This window comes from Molothrus aeneus, chromosome 2 (genome assembly GCF_037042795.1).
Source record: "Molothrus aeneus isolate 106 chromosome 2, BPBGC_Maene_1.0, whole genome shotgun sequence".
NCBI lineage: Eukaryota > Metazoa > Chordata > Aves > Passeriformes > Icteridae > Molothrus > Molothrus aeneus.
The window spans coordinates 20,953,387-20,979,674 of NC_089647.1; the positions used below are offsets into that span (position 1 = coordinate 20,953,387).

Sequence of the window (26,288 nt, forward strand, 5' to 3'; positions counted from 1 at the left end):
CTGAGTAGGAGAGCTAAATAGGGTATTTATATTGAGGAATTACTATTTCCTTGTCATCTCCCTCCTCCTTCTCCTCCCCCACACTGAGTTTGATTGTCTTCTCCCTTTCTCTACTTGTTTGCTTCATTCACATGCTTGAAGCATTTCTCATTTGGTCCCATGTCTATCAGATGACCTTTACAACACACACTGTGAGTTAAGAGCTGCATGAAAATCCCTGCATGGTCTGTGCTTTCATACAGTTGCATAGCAGGTAGGTAGCATCTATTAATATTTTAAACATGCTGAAAGGACTATACATTGCATATAGAGCATTTCACTACATTTTTTATCCTCTGTTTTCCCAATGAGACATATGAACCCAGTGATTTTAACAACCTGTCTTAAAGGATCATTTCTTAGACCCCAGAGTTCACTTACTCAGTGGGGCTATTTCCCAGAGAGACAGTAATCCTGAAAGAACCATGATGGGGACAGTGAATGATAAATTTCTACAGCTGTACTGTAATATAAATTCAGGAAAGGAAATTTAAATGCACTTCTGTCCTGTTTTTGCAGAGGTACCTCATCACAGAGCAAGGGAAAAATAGCCTAAATTCTTCTTCGCTCTCATACATGTGGGCTTTGAAGGCAATGCTTAGTTCCACATGCCCAGTGATCAAAAAGATGGCAAGACTTCAGAGAAGCAAAAAATGGCTGTGAAGAGCAATACCCAGAGGAAGATTAAGGTGATAACATATAAACTGCTAAAAGAATGAGAAATGCTTAAACACAAAGAATGAGACAGGTATATTAATATAATATGTGAGATAGAATCAACAGAAAATATAAGACCAGAAAAAGGTTGGTATTAAGGAAAACTTCATTAAACTGAGTTCTGTTTGTTGTTTAATAAGTAGGTGGGCAAATGCAGTAATGGAAACCCTGGGAGATTAAAAATGAGACAAGGAAAAGTACCATCGGCATGCAGAAGGGAAGATTCTTCCACTGCTGGGAGGTGAAATGAACCATTCATTAGAATATTCATTTATGATATTTAATTGGCAAAGCGACAGCAAAAAAAGAAGTGGAAGTTTGAGGCAGATGCTTTATTTTAATCAAAAAGAAATAGGAGTTAGACCAATTAGGTAAGAAAAGACAGTGGGGACCTCCCCGATACAAATGCCAATGAATTCAATCTATGACAACTCCATGAAAATCTTCTGTCATTGTGTTATTCAGAGGGAAATATTTACTATTAGAATTGTATTGGTGTCCTATAAAATTTCTGATTTTATAAGCTTTAGTATGCTAGAACTTTCTTCACAAACTATTGACAAAAGAACAGAATTTTCTGAGAATCTGAGAATGATTTAGGTTGGAAAGAATCTCTGGAGGCCATCTAGTATAAGTCCCTGCTAAAAGCAGCTCCTTCTTTGAAGCTAGAGCAGGTTGCTCAGGATAATATACAGCCAAATCTAGAATATTTCCAAGGATGAAAATTTTAGTATTTCTTTGAGCCTCTTGTTCCAGTGTTTGATCTCCTCTGCTGTGAATTTCTTTTTCTGGAATCAAATCAGATTTCACTTGCTATGTCTCTTCTCTTGTGCCATAAATTGTCGCTTAAAATGACACCGTAACTCTAAGATATATAAAATGAAAGTTGCAACACAATAAAGACAGATTAAGGCACATTTTAAGATTAGGAATTTGAATTCTTCAGAAATATCTCAGCCATTCTAGAAACATTTTTCTAGAATGAAAATTTTTTCTGTCTGCTTGTAGATATGTAATCATCTGTGACAGCTTTCTTTTAATGGCTTTCTCTGACCCCAAGCTCATAGTAATAAATTAAAACCCCTAGTAAAAGACCAGTAAGCAGATCCTTGAACAACACTGATCAAGTAATGCATGCCTAAACATTAATTGAAAATAAACGTAAAAAAAAATGTTGTATGTAAGATTACTGTGAGGGCAGAACAGTGTCGCATGGTGACATACAGGTAGCAAACCTCATCAATTTGTAAGTTAAATTGATTTACAAAAAAATATAATGAGACTGAAAGCAGGCACTAAACAGTGGTAATGATGATGAAATTCCCTCTTGAGACAAGTCCTATTTCTTGGCAGGGTGGTCTTGGTTAAATTGGTCTGTGGACAACCCAAACAACAAGAAGCACCCAGACAAATGTCAATATTTGAAGTGAGCGAACAACAGGCATTTTGGATAGCAAGCACATTTTCTTTGGATCATCCACCTTTTCAGCTTCACGCTGTTGAAATTTCAACAATATATATTTTAAGAGAATATGTACATGTCCAACTAGGAGCACAGGCCTGTCAGAAGGATCATCCATCATCATCCATCAGTTTAGAAGAAGTTGCGAGTCTTTTCTACAGCCTAAAAACAGGCATCCAAAACCAGACTCTTCTTTTTTTTAATACTTTGTTTCTTCTTTCTAAACTATCTCATGACATTTATATATGAGCTATAACACAAAAGGTTTTGGACACATTGATGTAGCCTTACTCTGGTTAAGAATACATCAAATTCTACATTTGCCTCCAGTACCCATTCCTGTGCCTCAGAACTTTTCAGAGGCATCACTCATATGTTACTGATAATTTTCTTCACTTTCATTTGCAGGGAGACAGCCCAAGGAGCTTGGGCAGATAAGCGTCTCAGGGATGTTTACAGGGGTGCTCACAGGGAAGAGATATGGGTTAAATGTGTGGAGATGGTACTGAAAAAGTCTTTGTAATTTTAATAAGGAATAAAGGAGCACGAATGCTCATTGGTCATCGACTTTCCCCACATTTAGTGACTGAATTCAGATTTTGTTTGTATCAGTCTAGGGATTTAATAAATCTGTCACTGCCAAATGGCTCAGCATGTAGTCAAACACAGATATTGTGCTACATAGAACTCACCATAAAATGCCAGTTATTATTACCACTGTGTCCGTCAGCTTGAACACCTGATTTTGGGGAAGTAACTGCCAGTTCTGACATCTGAATGCAATCTGGAAAATTATAACCATGCATCACTCAAAACATCCCTTTCGAAGACACAGTCCAAGCATCATAATTTCCTTGGTTGGTTGCCTGTTAGTATCATTTGTACTAAGATCCTGGAGATAAGTAGAAAAATTTCCAGATGTACAGCCATATATCCTAACTCTCAGATCACAGGAAAAACCATTACAACTAAGGGGGTGAGGGGGGAAATTCAATTTTTTAAGCTATGAAATTATTATAAAGGTAGGAACAACAGTCTACCTTTATAGGGAGTTTTTCTATATGTTGGGTAGAACAAAGCAGAGAACTATCTTGATTATCTTTGTATTAAGCATCCAGTTAAAATTTTGAATGAAAATTCACAAAACCAATTTTGCAATATTTTCTCAGGTTTGCGTGGGGGCAAAAAATAAAATTCTCATTAAAAAAAACCAACAAATATTAGATTTTTAAAAAATTTCTATTTCTCTTTAATTACACATGGACAACACACTGCTTTTAATAGACCTTCAGATCAATATCTAAATAAGTACAATTACATGATGTAATCCATCTTGAGAGTAAAAATGAGCCCCATGGATTTACTTGGGGAGGGTAACAAAAAAGGATTCAGCACCCACTTTAAATGTGGGTGATCCTCCATCAGGTGACATGGCAACAGAGGAAAATAATTTAACTTTCTCTTTCAACCCAACAGAGAAGTATTTGACCTGTGAAGTTTTCTACCCTGTCTAAAAAACAGCCCTGTGTCCTAAAGCTACCCCTGTGTATCTGCTAATGTAAGTCGTGGAGATAGCTTTGTACCTACAAGAGGTTTAGAGGGTTAAAGATTTTGAGCAACAAGGAAAAACCTTCTTACTTGTAATCATAAAAGTAAAAAGCTTATGTTCTTAATCCTGCTTTGGTCAAAGCTTTAAAACATTTTCATGCTGGTTTTAAGGCTTCATTGCTATAAGTTGTTGCAGTTCTGCTCAGCTTGTTAAATACAGACTTAACTGTGGCTGCAAAAATATTTGTAAAATCTTACAGCAAAATGAACGTGCATGGATGAAAAGCAGAAGGAAGGCTATTAGTGATTCAAATTACAGGTCTCCAGTCCCAAAATCACTACTGAATAAACAACTTGGTGGACATCACAACTACACAGGTTGCTGAAAATCCTGTCTTCTCAGTAGCAGCACAGCAATCTTCTAAATAAGGAGTTTCCTTCTCTCCCTTCACCTCTTGATAATATATACATTCAAGTAAGTCTGAAGCTCATAAGCTTTGGCACTATTGGTAACCACAACCATAAAAGATGAAGATGAACTGAAGAAAAAGAGGGACAGATGAAGGTTTTTTTACTTGTATCCCTGCTGTGGATCTGGGTACTCCAATTACTCTGGCACTGAGTTAAATTAACTTAAGTGAATTGAATCGGCTAAGTAGAAACTCAGCATCCTAACTTGGGTGACTAATCTAAAGTATTCTGCTTCCTGGGAAAACTGAACATTGATGTCATTCTTCTGAAATTAATGGCCTCAATTATTTGGGGTGGCTTCTGGCCCAGTGATTCAGCTGGACTTCATCTGAAATATCTGTGAAAATGAAGTTTTCAAAAAGCATTTATTTTAAGATAGACATCATTATGTCACCTAGTAAAATAAAAAACAGCACCCACACATCTCTGCAAGAAAAAAAAATGAGATCTTCCTTTCAAGCTATCTCATTGTAAGAAAAACTTCCTGCCAGGAAAGGCAGGAAATCTTTGACCAGAAAGACATATCTTATGCTGAATTCTGGGAGTTTCTTTCCAAGTGGAATTAATTCCACAACTCAAACCTTTCAGCTATTCAAGAGTGAATATGTAAGCTAAATCATCAGGAGTGAGCAAAGGCAATTTAACATGTACTAAGTAAGAATCACCAGCCACTGTGAAAAATTCAATTCAGAAGGTTTTCATTTGATCTATAATGTTTCCCATCTGCCCAGTACATTGAAATCTCTCCAGCATTTCATGGAAGAGTGTTTTCTCTAGTCTATATTGAATAAAGTTCTCAACAGTTTAAAAAAAAAAATCTCTTTCTGAAAATATTCTGCCTGAAGAATTTTTAAAGGTTTTTTTTTACACAAGTCATGGATTTCACCAGAAAGCCCACAGCAATAATTTTTCACTCCCTCAACCTAGAGAATTTCAAATGTTTTATTATTTCACTGAGACTAGGAGGACACAGATTTAGAAGATTGATTTCATTATATTTTTCAATCATTGCAGAAAAATTTGTTAAAAATCCAGAACAGGTTAAATGTTCATTCTCAAACAAATGAGAAACAAGATAATAAAATACCTCAGACTAAACATTTACACATTGTCTGCTTGGTCTGGAGTGCACAGACATTTGAGTTCTTTGGATTTCTGGTGGAGTCTTAAGCTACAGCAAAACATTTGGCTGAACTGCCAACAGCATCAGTTTACCCAGAAGTCCGCAGGCATCCTTCCATCATTTCAAGATTCAGGTTGTCTGAACAAACAGAAAAAATGTGGAAAAGAAGCTGAAGAATGTCAATGGAGCAGAGAATGAATCTGGCCTCTGTGCTAGCTGGATGCCAACACAGCATATTTCCCATCACATCTACTACTCAGACATTTCTGTGAAATGCATGTTCATCTAAACAATTAGGCCTGAAGCATTTGGATTAGGAGGTTACAATGGCTATCAGAAAGGTTGAACTGCTTCCTCGCATTTTAGCTGGACTAACAGCAAAATAATTTTAACAGCAGGGAATATTCATCTAAATTTCAGGCTACAAACTAAGTCAGCTTTTTTTTCATGAGAAGTAAACAACATCAGGGACTTAAAAAGTCATAAAACACAGTGCTACTGAAAGTTAGTTCCAGACTTCCTAGCAACATATACAAAAAATCCAATTCTGTTGTTCTAATGATGGAGGAGACAAAAAAAGCTAAAAATCTCTTTTCTGTCTGCAACCAGGATGTAGCAAAATTCAATTCTGCATTAGCAGTAGAGCTGTTCTTTCTTCACCCTCCATCCCCTGGCCAGGTCTTGAGCCCTTCCTCCAGCTTGCAGAGACAATGCCAGCCCATGAGACAGGAGAAGGAGAGAAATTTCCTGTAAGAATTGGTGATATTCCCCCTATAATAGGGTGCCTACCAGGATCCCCCTCAAAAAAGAGGCAGGTGGGAACTGGAGGTTGCTGGGAAGCAGATCTCTCTGGGACTGCGCCTTCATTTTGGCCAAGTGCCCTGAGCAGTTCAGAGAAAAATGCTTGGGATATTGGTCTGTTTCTAATGCTGAACCAGACCTGAGGGTGAAATGGGCATGCAGCCTGAGATGGGTGTGCAGCCCTGGGGTGTCTTATCTCAACATGAAGTCAAGACTTTGCTGTTCATGTCATCATTTAGCTGCCATTACCAGCTTCCTTCACCAATGTGGGATGTTTACTGTGTCCATCGGAATTGACCAACTGGCCAGAAGGGCCTGTGAGCTGGATATCTGTACAGGGGCTGGCTCTGTGGGCCACTGAATGCTGTGTTACCTCAAAAATGCAGAAAGTAAATAAAGAAAAATTGCCAGGAAAAGACTAGTAACACAACTGGGTCTACATTGTCCAAATCCCAATATTACCTTGCTGTAAGAAATTGAAACAAATGCACTTCCATGAGGCAGTTGAGCAAATGGGAGTATTCATAGGCTGAATAGAGAGTTCTTGATGTTGCTCAAGACGAACTGCAGGAAAATCCCAAGTAGATATGAGAGAATATAGACAAGGCAGAATTTACTGAGAAACACCTTAGCTCCAGGGCCTCTTCCAATAATATCTGCAAATTAAACTACAGGTTGTTGGATACCTCATTCTCCTTTTAGGATCCTGAGGGATAATGTACAAAGCCATCGAAATACTGTGTGCCCTGGTGTCAATAAGTGTCACATCCCTCTGTGGACAAGGTGTGATGGAGTAAAAGTGCCAATGGACACAGAGTGCTCCTTAGCTTAAACACAATGGATCCTCCTCACATCTATTTCTCTTCCTGGATAGCTACTTATGTAGTACTTGACTAGAATAGCTCTCACTAGTAAAAATAGTTATATTTCCTACTAATAGGTATAGTGTGAAACAAAAATGGTGAAACATTTCAATTGTTTTTATCACACAATCAACGTACTTGGCAACAAGCTGAATGTAGACTCAAAGAACATTCAGCTCCTAACCCTCCTCTAAAATCCTTATTTTTAGTGTGAGTTTTAAATACGGCATGTACTGACCAAATTCCTGTTTTGTATTCTTACATTCCCTCTGAATTTTCTCTTGCATATGTTGTTACTCCTTCTGTCCTCTCCTAACCTATTTTGAAATGTTATTGTTTGCCATTTTATAGCTGCTGTGCTTCACCTCAAAATTGACTGCATTTCACTTGTGGTCACTCATTACATCTAGTTAATCAGTCTACAAAGGACTATGGGGAAAAATGAATAAAAATTAATTAAAAGGAATAAAAATCACTATTATTATTTTGGGTGAACAGAACTTTCACCATAAAGACATGCCATAAAGAAGACTACGAGAATTAAGTTTAATGAAGACTATTTACCATTTCTACCCACAATGAAAAGAATAGAAACATTCATTTTCTGAGAATGTGAGAATGTTTGCTGTCTCTGTACATTAGGCCCAAGAGATGCATGGCTGCAGCTAAGAAAAGTGCTGGTTAATAACTTGAGTCTTGAAAACCTGACATGCATGATGAATAAGACATTAGATTTTTGCTGTGACTGCTTGAGTCTTCAGCAACTCAAATATATGCTACACACAGCCACTAAAGAACAGTGTCAGAGGTTAAAACATAGGAAAAATCAGTCAAATTTAGTGCAGAAAAACCAAGAGGATTTGGCAAAAGATCCCATACTTCTCACATCCCTCTGCTGCTAAAACATTCAGCCTGTGTTTCGCTTCCTGCAGCTTCCTTCAGACTGCAGCAAAAGAGCATTTTTAAAGGGCTGAAAATGTAGGCCTGAAAGGAGGTACCTGAAGAAAATTTACATGCCAGCACGTTAGCAAATCGGTTGATAAATCCCAAACTACCATTGGACAGCTGATCATCAATAGTAGGAATAGCGATGCCCTTTGCCTCACCGACTAATTTAAACTCCTGACTGCTTTGAATCATATTTTCTGTTCAGATTGAACCCATGGTCTATGGGTCTATCTTTTTCCATCCTATTCTGTCAATAATTTGTTGACTGCCCCTTCTGAGGGCAGGGGACAGCTGCATCTCACTTCCTTGGCCAGGGAATTTCCTCTTTTCCAGCAGTGCATCTGCCAGCACTAGTGAATCTGGCAGCCATCACATGAGTATTTTAGTAGTCTGAAAGCTTGAAGGTCATTGGCTAAACCTAGGGAAGGCACATGAGTTAGGCTGCTTGGATTTATCACCCATCAAAGTCCTTACTAATTATTTGGTAATCCTGAACTAGCATGAATCCTGCCCTCCATTATGCATTTATATGGATAAAACCCATCAGAAACAAGCCTATGAGTTCTCAGGTAATCAAATTTTAAGGATGATCTCATTACAAACATACAGACTATTTCAGCATATACAAGTGATTTTGTTGCTAACAGCATCTTCTTTACCAACATCTTTCAACCCAAAACTTTAGAAAAAGTTGATGAACTTTAATTCCTAGAGTAAATTTTCCTTATGGATGTCTCGTATCTTTTGGAAAATAGGAGCTAGTACCTTAATAAACAGTGCTCTTGTGTATTTGGGAGACATGATCATGTTTTATAAGCCAATAAAGAAGTAACAGCAGTCCTAGTATGTTTTACAGGCAGTAGCAGTAGGGTTTAAAACAAAGCCACATGTAAAAGTACAACTTAAAGGTCTTTACTTTTGGAGATCTGATGCCTTTCTGGATCCGTCTAAACTTTTTGGCCTGGAGAAAAGGGGAAGCTGCATGAGGCATCCAACACACTCCACAATTTGCAGTTCTGGATGTAGGGCACCTAAACTCAGGATGTGTGAGGACACTGATTTTTCTAGTCTGGAGTCCTCAGACTAAGTGTTTCCTGAACAGGAAGGGTAATCATTTGCTTAAGAATAAATTTGCCCATTCATGACCCACCATTTCAATAAGAAGGTCCATAAGCTATTGGCTGTCACAATCTTGAGCTGCTGCTCCTCTGTATTGCTCTAACTTCAAAGGCAGGTAAATTTAATATTATAAGAGGAGAGTCATGACAGTGTGAAAAGACATTTGTGGGGTCAGCATTATAGCTTTTGAGACCACTGTAAATAAGACCACTTGTTATAAACACACTGAGGCCAAGTCAGGATGCCTTTGAACATGTCCATGTCCATGTCTTTGGATATGTCGATGGCTGGACATATCTAGACTAATTCACTCTTCTTTCAAGCCAAGAAACTGACAAAAAGTGGGAATTCTGCAAAGAAATTTGACTTGTCTATGAGTCTGTCTTCCCATCTCAACCACTTGAGTTTTGTGAATTGATTTTAACTAAGTTTCAAAGAGAGGTAGGAAATTAAGTTACTTCAAATGGTGTCAAACACTGCTGGGTAAAAGACAGTCTGAGAGAATGTGGGCAGAACTCTGACCTTATAAATACAATTTAATTGCAGCAATCTTGCTAAAGAGTACACACATATTCAGTGGTAATTTATACCAGACTGCTCACAGCAATACTGTCTCTTTCCAAGGGAAATATCAAAGGCAGAGCTGAGGTTATTGTGGGGAATTTTACAATACAAAGAATAAAAATTCATAGAAATGCTGTTTATGAAATATTAATGCTTATATTAATTATGGGGACCTTATTAAGAGAGAAGTTCACAGATTTAAGGTCAGCCTGTAAATGTAGTCCAGGTTACTTTTCTCCTGCTGATTTGCCTCTTTGCCTGTCACTCTGCTTCTTCTTTTGGATTATTAAGGAGGATATTGTAGTTTTGGATCAGAGAAACAAAGATGCAGCTAGATGCAGCTGAGGGATGCCAGCCTCTGGAAAAACACCTCTGGAATTTTATCTGATTTTTACTGCTCCTCTTGTAGGTTTTAATATAGGTGAGGGTTTGGTATTATTTAAATATCACTTTTTTTTTTTTCAAATTTACACCCATCTTTAGGGATAAGACATAAAGCTCCAAATTCTCCCACACTTGCCTTCACAAGAAAGAAACATACTTGTTCAAGGAGAAAAATAACATTTACTCCTAGATGTCTGAAAAGTTAAAAACCCAATACCTTATGCCCATTCACAGGACTGAATGTGGTGACATTCCCCACATTAGAAAAGGTCATAGAAACTAGTAAGGCTGGAAAAGGCCCCTAAGACCATCAAGTTCAACCAAGGTGCTTCCTTTCTTCCTTAAATGATACCATACTTTAGAGAAGCAAAACATTGCAAATGGGATGGGGAACCAAAGTATCAGTTACTCTTTCCTCCTGTCTCTCAGACATTCATAAACTGCACTGATGTTCCCAAGGCATCTGGCTTTATGGGTAGACAGATATTTTAAAAGAATTGACTTTATCAATTTTATGTGCTGCCAAGCATTTCCAAGAAAGTGAACAACAGTGGTTAGGTACAGCAGAGCAGCCTGCATTGGAGATTGGTCATCAGGTAAAACTAATTTTTTTTCAGGACACTGTTAGAGGAACTGCCTCCATTCAGGTCAAGATCCTTGCAAATATTATGTATATAGAGGAAATTTTCCTAGGGATTGTTGTTAGGAGTGGTGCAAATTTTGAAGGTTCAGGAACACTGAGAAACTAGATTATCCTTTCATCCAGCAGTCAACCTGGTTTTGGAAATTTCTAAAATAACATGTTCCACTGACTGCACCAATGTTTGAGGTGTATGAAAAACTGCTACCAGCATTGAACTTGGCACATATCACTGTTTGCTCTGCTTGAAAGGTATTTGTAGCAAGGATGCCATCTTCCTGAATTCAGCCATTACTTACTCAGCCTCAGTTTGTCATTTGTTTGCTCTGCTATCTGATGCAAGTGTACAACATCTTATTTCATTAGACAGTGTTTTATGGTTTAGGTTTGTCCCACCTAAAACTCAGGTTCTGGTTCCTGGATAAAACTTCTGAATTAATTTCCAGTGAATAATTTTCTTTTCTTTACAAAAGAAGTTCATTTACTAAAATATCCCTGTCAAGTGTGTCCTAAATGGACTGAATGCTCTAAATTTTTTTTGGTGAAAATCAAATTACAATTTCTTTTAAAAATTCCAGAGACTTTTGGAAAAGCATTTTCTACTCTGACCAGTGGAACTTAAGCTTACGGGTTGTGTCTGTTGCCTTCCTATCTTGCTGCTATGTTTAATAAACACTGTAAACCTGACATGTTCCCTTGCTCCAAAGTCTTCCTTCTGAAAAGGAAATATAAATTAATCATACAAGGAGCTGAATTCTGTTTTTCTAATAATGAATACATAATCTTAAATTCACTGTGGAAATAGTAAGGTGGTGTGAGAGTCTGTCTGAAATATCCCTCATCTGCCTCATGATCGTCATTGAGGAGACCACCGAAGAAACAAGACTCCTCCTGTCTGCTGATCTTGTAGGGGAAAGTCATATGCCTGAGATCTGAGAGCGTTGCTAAGTTATTGTTTTCACAGGTGTTGTTTGCTGTATGCTACACTGAGCCCAATGAGAAGAAGAAGGGGGCACCATGCCCTTTTTGCAACAATAGCCTTGGAGGCTGTCCCACCTCTTGGCCTCGCTGAACTTCTCCTGAGTTTTGGGTGGTCCCCCCACAGAAGACCCTCACCTGTTTTACAACCACCATGACAGACTGAGATGTAAGAAGCCTCTCCATCAAGGACTGAGACATGAAACTCCCTGTGAAAAGGCCCCTGTCCTCCTTCCAAGGACTGGGACTGAAACCCCCAGCCCGGGGGAGGTGTGTGGGGGAGGCAAGCTGACCAAACCGAGATGTTTGCCTGCAGGTTGTGACCACTGGACCAAGAAAACAATGGCTCTTGCCCACTGCTGAGTGTACCCCCTTTCCAAATACCATTCTTTCCCCCGAAAATACAATAAACTACCTTTGATTCAGTTGCAAAACCCATTCTCCCTTCCCCCATCGAAAAAGAGTATAATTGCAGTCCAGAGGGACTGGACGTCGGAGATCTCCCCGACGTAACAGGCGGATCGTTGACTGGACCAAAGGACTTCGTCTCTACGTTTGGTATCTATATCCCCCTCTTTCTCTCTCTCTCTCTCTTTTCTCTCTCTTTCTCTATCTTTTTCTCTCCCTTAATCCCTCTATCGCATTTTGCTGTGGTCATTCAATAAAGGTGCATTTGTTTTGACTATTACTGCAAACCCCCTGTGCCGTGTTGGTTCTTTTTCCACCCTGAGATCAAATCCACAAACCATCACGAAACCCGTCCGTGAGGACGGATCATGACAGGTGGCCATGGAGATTCCTATTTAAAAATTTAAGCACATGAAGAAATTATAGTTCATGGCCAATGAGGTTATGGATTCTCTTTCTTTGGAGGTATTAAAAACTGGACCAGAAGAGATCACAAGCTCTCTTGTGATCTGTGAAATAACTCTAATGGTCCTGCTCCACAGGTCCCTTCTAACTCTATATTAGATTTTTCATCCTATTTTTACACACATACATTAAAATCTGCTGCCTTCAAAAGGAAGCAAGAGACACTTGTATCAAACTAGTATTCAGATTATTGAATTATTGAGACCATTTCCATTTTGTGAGGGAATAACATTTATTTTTCTTACAATGTTCAGGATAATTTATGTGGGAAAAATATAGTGTAGATGCATATATACTCCTGTGCATGCTCAAAGGAAGTGTGCATCAGATCATCTTTCTGTCCACAGCCCACAGAGCAGCTGTGCTCCATTGAGACAAGATGTAAAAAAATATATATATATGTTTTGACTTTGTCTTAGACAGTGTTTGGGGAGAGTGTTTTGGGGATTAGAATTACTGGCAATGGAATTCTTTATGGGGGAGCAAACCAGGTTTTAAGATCATGTAGGTCAAAGGAATAAAAAGACTGCTTCTTCACCAGGGTATTCTTCAAAACCAAACCAAACCAAAAGAAGGCAAAACAAAACTGTCCTTTTGTCTGGAATATCTCAGCTATCCATAAGGGAAAACAGATACTGCTTACTAGTACTTTAAATACTTCCTACCACCTGCTGAAAACACCAGCATACATTTATAGTGAATCATAAACACTTTCTTCATCATTTTTGTAAAACAGATTTTTTTCTTTGATGTTATTAGCACTTTTGTCATAATGTAAAACTTCTCTATTCTTATTCCTCAACACATTAAAAATAAACACACCAGCCAGAACTAATGAAAAATCCAATAGAAGTATAAATAGGAATACATTTTTCAGAGCCTTCTTCCATTATTTATAGAAAATAATTCTGTATGCATCTGGTCAGACAAAGAGAGTGCTGGTGGTCTTGGACTCCCCCATCGCCTACCTCAAAGTACAAATAACAAGAGAAACTGATAAGCACCTATTCACAAAGAAATGACTCAAACCCAAACAGAGTTGTGGCAGATGGCTTGCACATTTCAGGGGAAGCACAATCTGTGATTTCAATTTGGAAAGTTCTGTGTGGGACTGGATGTTTGCTGATGTGTACAAAGCAGTGAGGGGAAGGGATTCAGACAAAGTCACTGTATCTTTGACTTCTCTGGTGGTTGGTAACGTGTGTGGTATTCAGTAGAACATCAGCAATCATTCCAGGCTATGAAGCTTTCTGGTGCCCCCAGGCAAAGCTTTGTAAAACCTGGAAAGGTTTACTCATACATCTGTTCATGGTTGTCACAGGAATTAGCTATTTTTCTCATACCTGTGGACAGTAGTTATTTTCATCCTAGTTTATTTACTGTGTAAGTGGAAAGGGGATCTTTTGTTAGTCACTATTCAGAGCAACATTCTAATTTTTTCCAGACAAGCCCTCTGTCTCTCTTGGTATCTGGACATTTTAGTTCTCTTTTAGGGTTAAAAGCATTTACATTGCTCATAACTGCAGCATCACTACCATACATACCATACTCTACATAGATCTTTATAACCACAAAACCAATTTCTTTTCTAAGGTGAAGAACTAAAATGCAGACCGCACAACACACATACACATGCACACACAGACACAAACACTTGCCTTTAAATAGAAGGCTTAAAGTGTTTTTCATGAAGCATTATTGGGATTTGGAACTTTAAGTAAACATTTCTGAACACAGGCCAGCTTTTAGAATTCTTATAAGACATTCCTCATCAAAAGCTAGGAAATCTGCTTCTATTGTCTTTGCTGCTTTTTCTTCGTCAACTTTAATCTATTCTCTCCCACTATTACATCTTGTGAACTGTGGAACAGACCTGACTAGGTCATGGGATTCATGACATAGGAGAGCCAATATAACTGAAACATGCGGGGATTTCTCCTGTTGCAGGCTTTGTAACAGTCTGCAAATGTTCAGCTATAGTTTCAAGTTGACTTTATTTCTTTATTCCTTCTGCCAAGTGCCTCCTGTGGGACAGCACACTGTCTTAATGATATGTTTTCCCCAGTGAGGATCTTATAATGTGCTGGAAGCTGGATGACACACTCAGAAGTGCTGACAATTAGTCTGTGTGAAGAACTCCATGCAGAGAAAATCAGGAGGCAGTAGTCCTGTGAGCACCCACTCCTTCACAGAGATTTTCTTCTCATTTTTGGAAGGAAACAAGTTCTGAAGCAGAACTCATTGGCTCCTGTCACAAATTGAATTCAGAATTCCAGGGTGACTTGAGGTGAATTATGTAGGCTTTGCCATTTTTAGGATATGGGAATCATTTACACGTCAGAATTAGGCAACTGGCATAAGCATGTAAGCAGAAGCAGACCTTACATGATGTCTTCCAGATTATTTAAACCTGTCACCATACAGAACAGCTTTTCTAGACAGCTACAGCCTTTCTTGACCACATTAGAGTTTTACAGTGTCTGTGGTCAGAAGATAATTGGTCAGACGATCCTGTCCTTAGTTTGATGTACAGGGACATTTTACACTATTCCCTTACCAAAGCAGGGTTTAAAAGGGATCTATATCTGCTTTAGGACCAGAAAAATGTACTGCCAACTTTAAATGCTGATGAAAATCAAGGAATTCATATTTCTGTGTCCCATTTCTCTAGCAGATATAAAATTTTATTTCCTTTATTTCCTTTATTTCCTTTATCTCTTATCTTTCTACAAGTTAAACTATGTGCTTCATTATATGTTTTGCATTGCTGAATGAAAGAAAATCTTCACTTCATGTGTGAGATGGTGTGATAACAAGAATACAAAACTGCAAAAGAAAGACCTTTTTACAGACCCTATTTGGATTCAGTGATTCTATTGCCCTTCCAGTCTGACTTAATAATGTGTATGAACAGTTTAAGATCACAATCAGCTCCTGAGAATATTTTTGTATGTTGTGCTCTGAATCATGCCTGGATACCATCCAGCAGCACTGACCCTCTCTGCTGCTGCAAGTTGCCTCCCTTTCTCTGCATCTCCTCAGGACTGACAGAGTGTGAGAGGACAGTTTGAGACCACAACCTCTCTTCCCTCTTGCCTCCTCCTTTAGGGGATGGAGGTGGGGAAGCCCTTCTCTGGCTTCACTGGAGGAGCATAGGGAAGAATTGCCCTTGAACCTATACCTGTGTAACCCCTGTAAGCTGTCTGATGTAGAAAGCAGAGTTTCTCATCTCAAAGGAGGCTGTTAAATGGAGTCTGGTGTACATCTCAAGGATAAAGAGTAGCATCCTTTTGGGAGAAGGCACAGTGGATACTAATAAGTATTGAAGCAAAGTTCAGGAAAAAGAAGCTAGCAGGTAAATGGAAGAGGAAAGGGACAGGTGGAATATTAAGCTGCAGAATGGCAGTCTCAATCACTTTGTGAATCATTATCAGAATCAGAAATCAGTGAGTATCATAAGTCACGTGCTATTAATGAAGGGCAAAGTTCATTTCTCATTATGGCCCCATGTTGAACCACCAGTAGTTCAATGCATAATTCTCAAGTATATCTGGAAAATATACTGAACATTTCTTAGGGAAAAAAAAAGGGAAAAAAAGAAAATGGATACAATAAATTACCCACTGAACTGTGTGCACAAAGAAAATAAAAAGACTGTTTGAACAGCTGGAATTTAAAACTTGTTATATTCCTGAGTTATTTATTTTAATAAATGAACAGCTACAATTAAGGTTAAAATGATCATACACGCAGGAAGAGAAACAATCCTGTTATTATGGCTTCCAAGAACTCATACCCTGTGACTGTGCTGGTAGAGGGCCCTGTGTTATTGGTGGTAACTTTAGATAGACATAAAAGCGTTTTTAACCACAATCACTTGAAGCACATGAACCACTGTCCCAGCTTGTCTCCGTAGTAGCCGCAGAAGTGGTAGGAATCTAAATAAAGTGTAACTGAAGTGTCCACAAAGGCTTTTCTAATGTTTGCCTCTGCAGTTGTTTCTGGGCAGTACTTAACTTAAGGGAGAAAACGTGGTCTTAAATCTCTTGGGTTTTTTACACGATAATTGGCTATTATTAAAAAGTATCCAAGTTTTCACTCCCAGTACTGAAGGAGAAAAAGCAGGTCAAAAGGCAGCTTAAATATTTTAAAATGTCATGATACCTTTCCAACCCACATTTTGAAGTCCTGACGGTGAGGAGCAGTGATTGTGGATATGGAGCATTGTACCTGCACAGATGCCCTGGAGGAAGTGGCAGAAATTCCTTAGGCAGAATCAAGCATAGAGGAAAAATCCCTCAGTATCTGCAAGATTTTGATGAGAGATGTAGCATTCAGCAGGACTGCTTGAAGTAAATACATTTGATCTAATGTTGTGTGAATTCTGATTCCACTTTGCCAATGAAGTTGATATGTAGCAAGCACAGGGAAGCTCCCCACGTTCTGAAGAAATGCTCTGGAAGTAGTAAACACTTTTATGTGGACCTCATCCAAGAACCAATGAAGTTAATGAGCGCAGGATTTCAACCTCAAAGTCATTTCTAAAGGTCAGTGAAGTAAAAAGGACTGCGATTGATTTTTATGGGCTTTCAGTGCACTTGTTTTTCACCCTTGGGAATTTCAGTCAGATTGGAACTTTGTAAGTCTGATCTGAGCAACAAGAAGTTGTCCTTTTGTATTTTCCCACACCCAAAACCACTAAAAACTCTTCCACATTTCAGTACGATTAGATGCTGCTGTTCAGGCCTGTGGAGAAGGTCCAACCAGAAAAAGTAAAACCAGGAGAGAAAGCTATACATTTTGCAATTGTATTTCATCATTTATGCCACAGTATGCATTTTTTCTAAATGACATTTAATTTCTTCTTTCTTCTGAGGAACTCCCTTCAAAGCAATGTTTTCCTAAATAAATCCAGAAGTTTCCACATCTCAGACAAATGAAACATTGTGCATTTAGTCTGATTCCAAATAATTCCACTTGAAAACATGTTTTCACATTTTGTTAGGTGAATAAAATGAAGATAATCAGAATTGAGAAAAAGGATTATTGTTTCCCAGTTCTTTCAGTCAAATTGCATGTCTGCTTTTTTGATTCTCTATGAATTTTTTTAATGCTCTGTAAATGGAGCACAAAACTCATATATTAGGGCAAGGAATGAAGGAAATACATCTTGTGCATATGCTTAATTAGGGCTCAGGAGTGTAGTAGGTATTCTAGAAAACTCTATCCTTCCTCCTTTCCACACACATGGAGCAAACTCTTCAAATGAGAGAGACTGAATATGGCAAGTCTAGGAGACACCTTCTATTTCCCACAAAATGTAGCTGAAGAACATTATGCAATTTTAGGTACTGCACCTGAAAGTTCAGAAATGAAGAAACATTCATGATACAGCATTCACTGACAACACCAGACTCACTTGTTTCAGCTCTAGTAGCCAGTTGTATGGGCTGTGGTGTGTCCTCCTTCAGACAGGCAGTGGTTCCAGAGAGCTGGGCCAGTCATCCTAGAATTTTCCTGTGGAACAGATCTTCCATAAGTGTTGCTGTATTTCTCATGCAAAACATTCACTATTGCCTTAAGTCCGAGGTTGCCTTCTTGTGGAGCCCACTATTGTCCTACTATGCTTGCCTTCCCTGCATGTAATTCAAGGTCCTCGACTTTGGTGGATGGGCAGTTGTTGGATCAGAGTAGCTGATGCTCTCAGCCATGATGCAGAGCTCTGGTTAAGCTCCTCTGCAGAGTGGAAGACTGTGTGGAAGACAGGAGGTGCCTGCTCCTGCACTAACACTTGAACAGTTTCAGAGAAGCTGCTTGGATCCTTTGGGTCATACCATGGAGCAGGCCCCTCTATGCATGAGTGCTGCAGCTCCACTCAAAGGCAGCCAGGCAATTATCAACTGCTGCAGGAAATCTGCATCACTAGAGCATACAGTACCTGTATGAGCAGGTTTTCAGAATATACTGCTAAGGCAAAAAGGGTTTCCTGGCATCAGTTTCAGTTTTTGGATGGGTTTATTTTGAATAGAGTTAGGCACTTTTTCTTTTTTCTTTTCTGAGTGAGCAAAAGATGTGGTAGAAGAAATGGAGCTCTGGAGACAATGAAACAGACAAAAATTAGTTCCAAGATCAACTGAAAGAATTTTGAAGACCAAAAAGCTATTTCTCTCATTCTCCTTATATGAAACATTTGTCTATGGAGAGCCAGAGTGGTCTGCTTTGACATCTTTATATCTGGTTTAAAATGTCCTTTTTCATTAGCAAGACCTACCTTATAAATAAGAAAGCACAAAAAGCTTATTTTAAAAGCAATGATGATGACAAAAGAATAGATTAAAATATTTTGTTTCAGAGTGAATTAAATATTTGGAGTTGTCCAAAAACACCTGTTTGTTGTTTCTATCCTGAGCCCTCCAAATGAAATCTAAATAATTTCTCCAACTTTTTCCACTCAGGAACAGAGGAAAAAAACCCCTTTATTCTTCGAGCTGTATTCAGAAGTTGTCAACCTTACATGAGTTATGTGAGTTATCTTGAGGTACAGTTATGTGACCTAAAATCTATAACTTACCAGGCCAAATACCAAGCATTCTGTCTGCTTGAACAAAGATTATTTTGCATTTTAAAGAAAAATATACTGGAAGTAAGCTAAGGATTTAGAATTTTCTTATTCTCCTATCTAGAGATACTGTGGACCTCAAACACAGATAGAAGCTGCAGTTAATAAAGTTTAGAAACTTAGGGGGAAAAAAATGGTAAATTTTATTGTAATATTTTTTTAAGAAAATATTTTTTAAAAATCACATTCTTTTAATTCTTAAAAATTTCTGAGCCTATTAAATACCTCACAGGGCACTGGGTAGCTTCCATGTCTAGCTCTGGTGAGACACTGGATCTGAAATCTGACATTGGTTCGGACTTGTTTATTGCGTGTCTTACACATTAAATGCAATTTAAAGCAAAAAACCACAAGGAAAGTATTGTAGTTTGGTACAACTGAAAGAAAAGTTCTATGATTAAGAGACAATTTGGAAAGTTTTTTGGGTTTTAGAAGGTAGATGTGGTCCTTGAAGGAGACTGGGAGGACCAAGGACAGTCAAAATATGAGATGACATTTACCTTCATTACATTGATATTACTTTTCATCATGCAAAGTGTTTGTTACTTTAGTGCCCTTTCAAGAGCACTGCTCGACAGAGTCCATGATATGCATGAATCAGGCCACAGAAGTTATGAGAACTTCTACTCTGTGGCCTCTACCAAAAGGACAGGGCACAGGGGATACAGGTATTTTGTGCGCACGGTCCAGCAGGCAAAGGGCTGCTCACAGCAGCTGTGCCATATCCATACACCATTCATGTCTGCAAGGTTTAAGATGCATTCAGACACTGGCATCCTAAAGATAGCAGGTCAGATATTTCCCAGACACATTCTCTGTGCCACAGGGACACTTCAACATTAACAAAGTGCCACTACAGCTGTCAGTGAAAAAGACAACTATAACTGCATCCCTTCTTCTTGTTCCTTAATAAAGGCAGAGGGGAAATGCAGGTATTCTGACCTGGACCCAACTATTAAGAAAAGAAGGGTGTTAATATGTGTATACACTCAGTATATATGTGTGTGTGTGTGCGTGTGCGTGTGCGTGTGTGTGTGTGTGTGTGTGTGTGTGTGCAGCTGGCATGCATGCTCAGAGCACTCAATTACCAGCAATCAGGCGTGTTCCATGGGACTCTTCACAGTCCTGGCACCTTGACTGCTCAGCCTGGTGACCTGGCTCTGATCCCCCTGCACCCATAGTTCCCTGCATTTTAAAGAAGGAGTTGTGACAGTGTGTATTTCTGAGAGTCAGGATGCAGACAGAGTAGGTACACAGAGCATACAGCTGAGAAGTTATCCTAGATCTGACTGATGAGAAAGCACCTACACAAACATTCGGCAATGTAAACCTTGTAATAAAACTTATTTTCTCAATTTTCCATTAATACATTTCACTGAGGGTCATGGTTGCACTCATTATCCTAATTCCACAGACCAGGAAGCCAGCTGAGCAGTGAGAGGAGAGCAACACTGCTGCTATCCTCCAGCAACAGTGATGGAACAGTGATGGAAAGGAATCTCATATCTTTTTAGTCCTATTCCACTGGCAGCCTTGTCATTGCACAGATTGAGAGCTCTGCTCCATGTTGCTGAGGTATCATGAAGTGTGTTGTACGTTAATTACACAAAGAGACAGGAGAACCATTGTATACAGAGTACGCAATGTGACAGAAATTAAACTCAAATATATAATATTGGAAGCACACATACATTTGAAAATACATAAATTAATATGGAGACTAAATCTTTATATTAATTAAGTGATTTTTCAGTCACTTAGACCCCCTGAAAAAGGGGGAATAAAGTCACCCAGTTCCATGCACCTGAAATAGCAGGCCAGAGGCCTTTCTAGGTCCTCCCTCTGATGAGAACAGAGAGTGCAACTCTTCTGAGAACAATTCAGTGTGTCAATGCTCTGGGTCAATTCCTCTGGGAGCCTTTCTCTGAATACTGACAGGATGCATTGGTGAAAACAGTGAGTTAACCTAGATGATAAAAAATAACTGGTAAAGATAACATCTTAATACATCCATGGCTTTTTACTCAATACTAGCTACTGAAGTTTTTGCTTTATTTTCTCTGTCACTATAATGTTTAGGATATACTGACCTCCCAGTCAATTCTAGAACTGCTAAGTGAGGGCATGCAAATCAATCTATTCCCAGCACAGTATATGGAGAATATACAGACTTTGGATTGATTTTGGGAAGGATAGAGTTAATCTTGTTCATAGCAGCTCCTACAGTTCTATGATTTGGATTTGTGATGAAAACAGTGTTGAGCACACAGGGATGTTTTAGCCACTCTGATCAGTGCTTGTGCAGCACTGTTTCTCATGACAACGAGGCTGAGGGTGCACAAGAGGTTGGGAGGAGACACACTGGGGACAGCTGACCCCAAGTGACCATGGGGATATTCACACCATAAGGTACTGTGCTTAGCAATAAAAGCTGACAGAAGAAGGAGGAAGGGGGGACATTTGCAGTGATGATGCTTGCCATCCCAAGTCATCAACATGTGCGATGGAGCCCAGCCTTCCTGGGATGGTTGAACACCTGTTTGTCCATGGGAAGTATCGAATGAATTCACTACTTCACTTTGCTTGTGCTGCACACAACTGCCTTTATTATTAAAATGCCTTTATCTCAAAACACAAATTTTCTCACTTTCATCCTCTCAACTCTCTCCCTCATTCAGCTGGGAGAGAGTGAGTGAGCAATCTGAGTGGGAATGAGCTACCTGTCAGAGATAATCCACAGAATCTTCTAACATACATGTTACAGTACATTTTTCCTTGGCACTCACTGTCCATGCACATCTATGATGTCACAGCACAGATGCACTTAGAAGTCATCAACTTGGTATTTTGAGATTTCACAGCTTCTGTCCTCAAGGCTGAGATGCAGGTTAATACTGTTTTTCAGTCTTAGATACACAATCTAAGAGCAAACAAATGAGCCTCTGAAGGGGACATTTTTTGCTACTGTGAACAAGGAATTGAGGCTGTGATGCGAATTTACCAAAAGAAAAGGTAGTACACATTCTGCTTAAGAGGTACCTTTTCCAACTTTAATGATTCTATGATTCTACCTCAAGTAATATCTGATAAAGCAAATTAACAACCTACAGAAACTGGAAGCCAAATGAGACAGGTTTTATGCTTGCACTGTATACCTATCCAGTTGATAGCCTTTGTTAAAGAAAAGTGCATTAGCAGGGAGAATTTGTACAGCTTGTTTGCAACATGCAATCAGCATAAAAGCGTAATGGATCCTTGGCAGAAATTAGGCTAGCAGAGCTTTGATCCAATGAGCACATATCAAATACTGAATTTTCGTTATTGAAATATTTCATCAATGACCAGAGAACCCTGCCACTCTTTAGGTAACAAATAACTCATCATATGCCAATCCAAGCAATTCACGTTCTGATTTTGTGATGGCTGTGCAGGGAGCATTGCTTTCAATTGCCTCCCCAGAATACCCCCCAGTGACAAAAGCAGAAGTTACAAGCCAGTTGATGGCCAGTTACAAACTAAGCTTAACTGCAATTTGCTGCTGTTGAAGTCTGTAAAGATAAACCTGTGCTCACCAGCTAAAGAATAGGTCTCTTATGTTCTTGAAGAAATTAATCAATGCAGACAGCGACAAAATTGCCTCCTTTTAACTAAAAGAGTTTTCTTTAACTTTTTGAAACATGGCAAATCCATCCACTGCTTTTGGCTGATCTCTCTTGGTATGACTCCAAGTGTGAGCTGTAGCTCATTTTCGCCAAGGCAGAGAAGAAAGGATTTGCTGAAATTACTAGATCAAGGCATAAACTGTCTTTGGACATTGCAAATACTAAAATTTTACATGGGTTCAAGGAGAAATAGAAATTCATAGAAGACAAGTCCTCTGAGGACTGCTAAATTCAACCATATGTTGCTCAGAAACCCCTGAGCTGCAAGGGGCTGGAAGCAAGGAGGGTATTTGGGGAAAACTACTGAGTATGCCTGTTTACTTTGTATACTTCTTGGCTCATGTTGGAGGCAGGATACAGTGCTAACAAGAACTTTGGTCTGATCCAGAACGGCTGCTCACATACGTTGTATTAGTTTCATAATCACATCTTCCATGCAGACAAACTGTCTGCAATTAAAGTAAATTTGTATTTTCCTGGCTAGTTTGAAAACTGTAGCAAGTATTTATAGCTTCCACTTTCCCCGACCCTGAATGACCCGACACTACAAGCTCCCAGCTTGTGGCTCTGCTGCTTAACCTGGCATCCACAGCTTGGTGCCACGGGTGGCATGAAGCCAGCAGCACTCTGGTACCTCGTGTCTGCATGGAGAGCTGGGCCTGGAAACACATCTGGCTGTGACAGGGTGTGTGCCTGTGCAGCAAAGCATTTCACCAGCTGGGCCAACCCCTGTTGGCTCAGATGCTGTGACTGCCCAGCCCCGTCCGGGAGCCTCCCAGGGCTGGTGTGCAGGACAGGAGCCGGCAGCGGGCAGAAGGGCAGAGGGACTCCTCACACCAGAGCTGCCACCAAAGCAAACCCGGTGGAACCACTGCTGGGGCTGCCTGCAATTATCACCACTTCTCCTGAAGCTTCCAAGCCACCCTTTGATACTTCCCATAGCCCTCAAGGGCAACACGACCTTCACTTTGGAAAACACTGTTGCAGCACAAGCAAGTGAGGAGGGGGAGGCCATTGACAACGTGCAGCTGTAAATCTGAGTTAAATAACAAGTTATTATCCTGGATTGATGGCTGCTTGCTGTTCCCGGTGCACAGCGGGAAATGTGACCCATTCACAGCAGACATATATTTGTTTAAATTAGCCTGCTAAAGTAAAACCCAAATGTAAGTGAAATCAAAAGCAAGGCCTTGGGCTTTAAAAGGATATGAAATAGGAGTGTCTCACACACTAACCTTCTGGTGAGAAGATATTCTTTCCTTAAGCAGAAACAACCACAGAGATGGTTTCTGACCAACCAATGCTAGAAATCAAGATTACAATTTTTGTTCTTTCTAGATTTACTGCTTTGTGCATTTTTTTCCACACTAATGGCCACAGTCCTTCTCCCTGACTTGTTTTGCCCTGGGTAAAATAGAGTATAGTCCTTTGGGGTGCCAGCTCCTGAAATGGCAGAAATCACTAATAATGACCATGTGCAACCATTACTGTGTAGGCCATCTGATTCTTCTAGTAACTTTTTGATTTTATACAACATGAAACACAATAAAAAGGATACCATCCATCTCTCTGCCATCAAAATTAGAAATGAAAATTGCAAGTGATGAAAATATTTCACAATATTTCACAGAAAATGCATCTTTCCAGCCAAGGGTGGAAAATAATAACACTGAATGATAATTACAGTATAAATAAATCATGAGATAATTAACAGGTCTTGGCTGGGAGATTAGTTGAAATGTATTCTGTCATGTCTGGCAAGGTCAGGAGCATATCAACCTACTGAAAACTAACCCATTTTTTGAAAGTTCTTTCCATTGAAAAATTCTCCTTAGATTGTCAGTGTCTCTCCATGCAACATCTTGGGTGCTACACCCTAGCATGGTGCTGCATCATGTAGGATTCACAGAGTCTTAGCCATATACAGCGAATTTCTGAGGATTTCTGCAACATCTGCTGCCCAAGCAGAATGCAATCTGGTTTTACTTCATTCAATAAATGCAGATATTAGGAAAAGCAAATCTAGGCAAGTGAGAAAATATTAGGATGCATTCCGCTGTTTCATGTTTAAGAGACAGTATGAAATCAAATTAAGCCTTTTTTTTGGGGAAAGTATATTGGAAGAGAAATTAAGCAATTAAGCAATTAAGAGAAATTAAGAAATTAAATATCCTCAGGGAATTAAATATAAAAGCATTCCTTTCTTTGGAATATGCTTTTTTACTCTTTTGTCAGAATGTTCTGTATTTGACATACAACAAAGCTCCAGCTTTTATAAAGACTTTGAGACAGGCAATGTTGCTGAGAGATCTGTGTGGAGCCCTGGAAAGAACCCTGTATGGATTGGGACTTATTCCCTTCTATTTCAACTAAAGAAAATATAAGATTTTTTTTCTACTGTTGTGCAATCTAACTCACTACGGTTGAAAATGCTGAAAGTTGCACCAGTGTCTATTTGGAGGTCCAGCTAGATTTATAGCTGATTACACAGTCTTGAGAAGCTGCTATTTTTTGTTTAGTAAAATAAATCCATATAATGTGTTGGTAACCTCATAGTACAGGATAAGGGAGCAAAATTGGCTGATGGGAATGGAATGGTTGGAAGAGACCAGCCTGAGCTGATGCTCCCCAAAAGACACAAACAGCTTTTCCAGGAATAGGTGGGAAAGGAGGTGTACAACTGTCCAAGTTATTTTTTACTACCCAAGAACTGACGAATGAGAAGGCCAAGATGTCTCATTCATACAGATGTCTATCCATAGGAATCATCTGCAATGCAGATAGACGACAAGAGGGACCAAAAAAATGTATAGTTACTCCTGAGTCCTAGGCAAGATCAGGTCCCAAGTAACAGGGAAATTCAGTAGTTTTGGTAGGTTCTGTACTGACACCCTCGAAGATTGATGACCTTTCATAAGCCACTGTGTGTGGGTATAATAGTAGAATATAACAGTAAATGGTTGCTTTCTCTCTGTTGCCAACATCTTTGCTCCTCAGAAGGAAAGACTACTTGTAAGCTGCTAGGCAAAGAACTTCAGCTAGAGCCACTTCATCTCAGTGAACACCAGCTATTTTTTGCTTTGATGCAAAACTCCTTTTGGAGAGCAAATAAAGGGAATCTATTCTTCATTTTTCAGCAATAGAAAAGAAGATGCATCAACTGTGGGTGAAATAGGTGGAAAAACCAAGTGCAAGAGAGCGTTTCAGAAAGCTTCATCGGTACCATGGTCTAGATGTGTACTAGTAGTGCAATTGGTATCTAACAATCACATATTACAATGCATAGGAAAGGTAGATTTCAACATAGTTTTGTTTCCTAAAATGGAGAATTTTCTTTGTCATGGATGGGTGAAATGGGACTTAATATCACTGCAGCTAGAGTGGCTGCCTCAGAGTCGACTGCCTGGCTTACGAAAATATCAGACTGGAATGAAAAAGTTAAAAGATCGCCCAAGATCCTTAGCCATGAAAATAATT

General features: G+C 39.2%; 1 protein-coding gene across 3 annotated transcripts in view; it reads right to left on the bottom strand.

Annotated features, from left to right (window-relative positions):
- ST3GAL6 (ST3 beta-galactoside alpha-2,3-sialyltransferase 6) overlaps window positions 1-26,288 on the bottom strand; it is a 318,443-nt gene that overhangs the window by 48,034 nt on the left and 244,121 nt on the right. The window contains exon 11 of one of the 3 annotated variants that reach the window (XM_066572064.1): window positions 17,950-18,047. The exons of the other annotated variants lie outside the window; for them this stretch is intronic. Within the exon in view, the coding sequence (XP_066428161.1) occupies window positions 17,961-18,047 (87 nt within the window). The 3' untranslated portion in view covers window positions 17,950-17,960. The remainder of the gene's footprint in view (window positions 1-17,949; window positions 18,048-26,288) is intronic. 3 annotated transcript variants of the gene reach the window in all.